Source organism: Brassica napus, unplaced genomic scaffold, assembly GCF_020379485.1.
Source record: "Brassica napus cultivar Da-Ae unplaced genomic scaffold, Da-Ae ScsIHWf_289;HRSCAF=475, whole genome shotgun sequence".
NCBI lineage: Eukaryota > Viridiplantae > Streptophyta > Magnoliopsida > Brassicales > Brassicaceae > Brassica > Brassica napus.
In genome coordinates, this window is record NW_026016148.1 from 32501 (window position 1) to 35000 (window position 2500).

Below are 2500 nucleotides of genomic sequence, written 5' to 3' on the forward strand. Positions count from 1 at the left end.
GAGGGAGTTATGGCCGTGGACGAGGTGGTATATCCAAACCATCTTACACGTCCAAGTCCTTATGTCACAGATGCGGGATGGACAATCATTGGGCCAAGAACTGCAGAACTCCAAAGCACTTGTGCGAACTCTATCAAGAGAGTATCAAGAACAAGAACCCGGAGGCAAACATGATCCAAGAAAACGGTCATGATGACAAAGGATATGGGTATGATGCTGATGATGAATCCGACAGAGACAACAAGGATGATCAAATGGATTTTGAAACTTCTGATTGTCTAAAGGACTAGTTTTTCGAATCACATTGTCTTATTGCTTTATGTCTTTGATTTGGTGTTTTTATTTTATGAAATGACATTTATAATAAAAGTTTTACAAAGTCTCTAAAGTCTAGTAAATTTTACTTATAGAAATGAGTGATGAGATGAGTATACTTGTGGTGGATAGTGGCACAAGTCATACGATCCTTAGAGACAAAAGGTATTTCATGAATCTCACAATGCAAAGTGCAAAGGTACAAACCATTGCGGGTGAGGCCAGCCTGATTGAAGGTCACGGCCAGGCCTATGTGATGATGCCCAAAGGCACTCACCTAGAGATCAAAACCGCCTTGTATTCCCCAAGCTCTAGAAGAAGCTTATTGAGTTTCAAGGACATAAGGTTGAACGGTTTTCACCTTGAAACATGGGAAGAAGGAAACAAAGAATTCCTTAACATAACTTTGATCACCAAAGGCAATAAAAAGATCCTAGAGACCATGCCCGCAATGTCCACTGGTCTTTACTATGCAAGGATCAGTATGGTCGAGGCAAATACCTCAGAGCTATTCACTTTATGGCATAACCGGCTTGGCCATCCCGGAACAGGAATGATGCGAAAACTAATGATGAATTCATTAGGGCACACGTTTAAAGGAGTGATCCCACGAAATCTCACATGTGCTGCATGTGCACAAGGGAAACTCATAACTAGGCCATCACCAGCCAAGGTTAATAAAGAAACCTTGAACTTTCTGGAAAGGATCCAAGGGGACATATGCGGACCAATACACCCACCGTGTGGGACGTTTAGATATTTCATGGTCCTCATTGATGCATCGACCAGATGGTCGCATGTATGTCTGTTGTCCACTCGGAACCTAGCCTTTGCACGGCTGCTTGCTCAGATGATAAGGCTGAGAGCACATTTTCCAGACTTTCCACTCAAGACTATACGTCTAGACAATGCTGGTGAGTTCACGTCCCAGGCGTTTAATGAATACTGTATGTCCATGGGGGTAAAAGTAGAACACTCCGTGGCACATGTCCATACACAGAACGGCTTGGCCGAATCTTTCATTAAACGTATCCAGCTGATAGCCCGTCCATTACTTATGAAGTCTAAACTTCCGGTATCAGCATGGGGACATGCGGTTTTACATGCTACGGAACTGATTCGCATCAGGCCATCTAGTGAGCATAGATATTCACCATCCCAATTACTTACGGGTCATGAGCCAGACGTGTCCCACATCAAAACATTTGGATGTGCCGTCTACGTTCCAATTGCTCCACCACAGAGAACTAAGATGGGACCGCAGAGGAGGATGGGAATATACGTAGGATATGAATCCCCAAGTATTATAAAGTATCTTGAGCCAACAACCGGTGATTTGTTTAAGGCCAGATACGAAGACTCACAGTTTGATGAGTCCACATATCCGTCCTTAGGGGGAGATAACAGCCGGTTGATAACAAAAGAAATAGAATGGTTTAGACCATCGACATCTTGGCAAGATCCTCGGACTAAAGATTGTGATTTAGAAGTCCAGAAGATAATACATCTTCAAGAGCTAGCTAATAAACTGCCAGATACATTTGCTGACCCAAATAGAGTGACAATATCACACATCCCGGCTTGTAATGCACCTGTAAGATTAGACGTCCAAGATGGACAATGTCAAGTGGCTACAGAGTCTAAGCAACGTCTAAAACGTGGCAGACCAATTGGTTCCAAAGACAAACAGCCTCGGAAATCCAAGAAAGGTGCTGGATCCGAGAGCATTAAGAAAACCGTCCAGGACATAGATGGAACGGTCGAGCCGACCATGACGGTCGAGCCGAGTGAACCGTCCATACCCGATGATCCGGTCGTTCCTCCAAGTGAGGTCCGGGACGCTGGACTTCACGGGACACCAGAACCGGACAATCAAGAGATCTCTATAAACCATGTGATGTCTGGAAAACAATGGAACAGAAAAGATATCAACGTTGATGATTTATTTGCATACAAGGTAGCACTTGAGATCATGGATAAAGATGAGGATCTAGAACCCACGTCCATACAAGAATGCATGCTAAGATCGGATTGGATCAAATGGAAACAAGCTATAAACGTGGAGTTAGAATCATTAAGAAAGAGAGGCGTTTTTGGCCCTATAATCTTGACACCTAGAGATGTCAAACCAGTGGGATACAAATGGGTCTTTGTAAGGAAGAGAAATGAGAAAGGAGAAGTAGTG

General features: G+C 43.6%; 1 protein-coding gene across 1 annotated transcript in view; it reads left to right on the plus strand.

The window, feature by feature from the left end:
* The window catches only part of LOC125602558, a gene marked incomplete at its 3' end in the record, with an annotated part of 737 nt that extends 616 nt beyond the window's left edge, over positions 1 to 121 (plus strand). Inside the window, exon 1 of the mRNA XM_048774140.1 lies at positions 1 to 121. This exon is cut by the window's left edge and continues 616 nt beyond it. Within this exon, the coding sequence (XP_048630097.1) occupies positions 1 to 121 (121 nt within the window).
* Between the last annotated feature and the right edge of the window lie 2379 nt (positions 122 to 2500).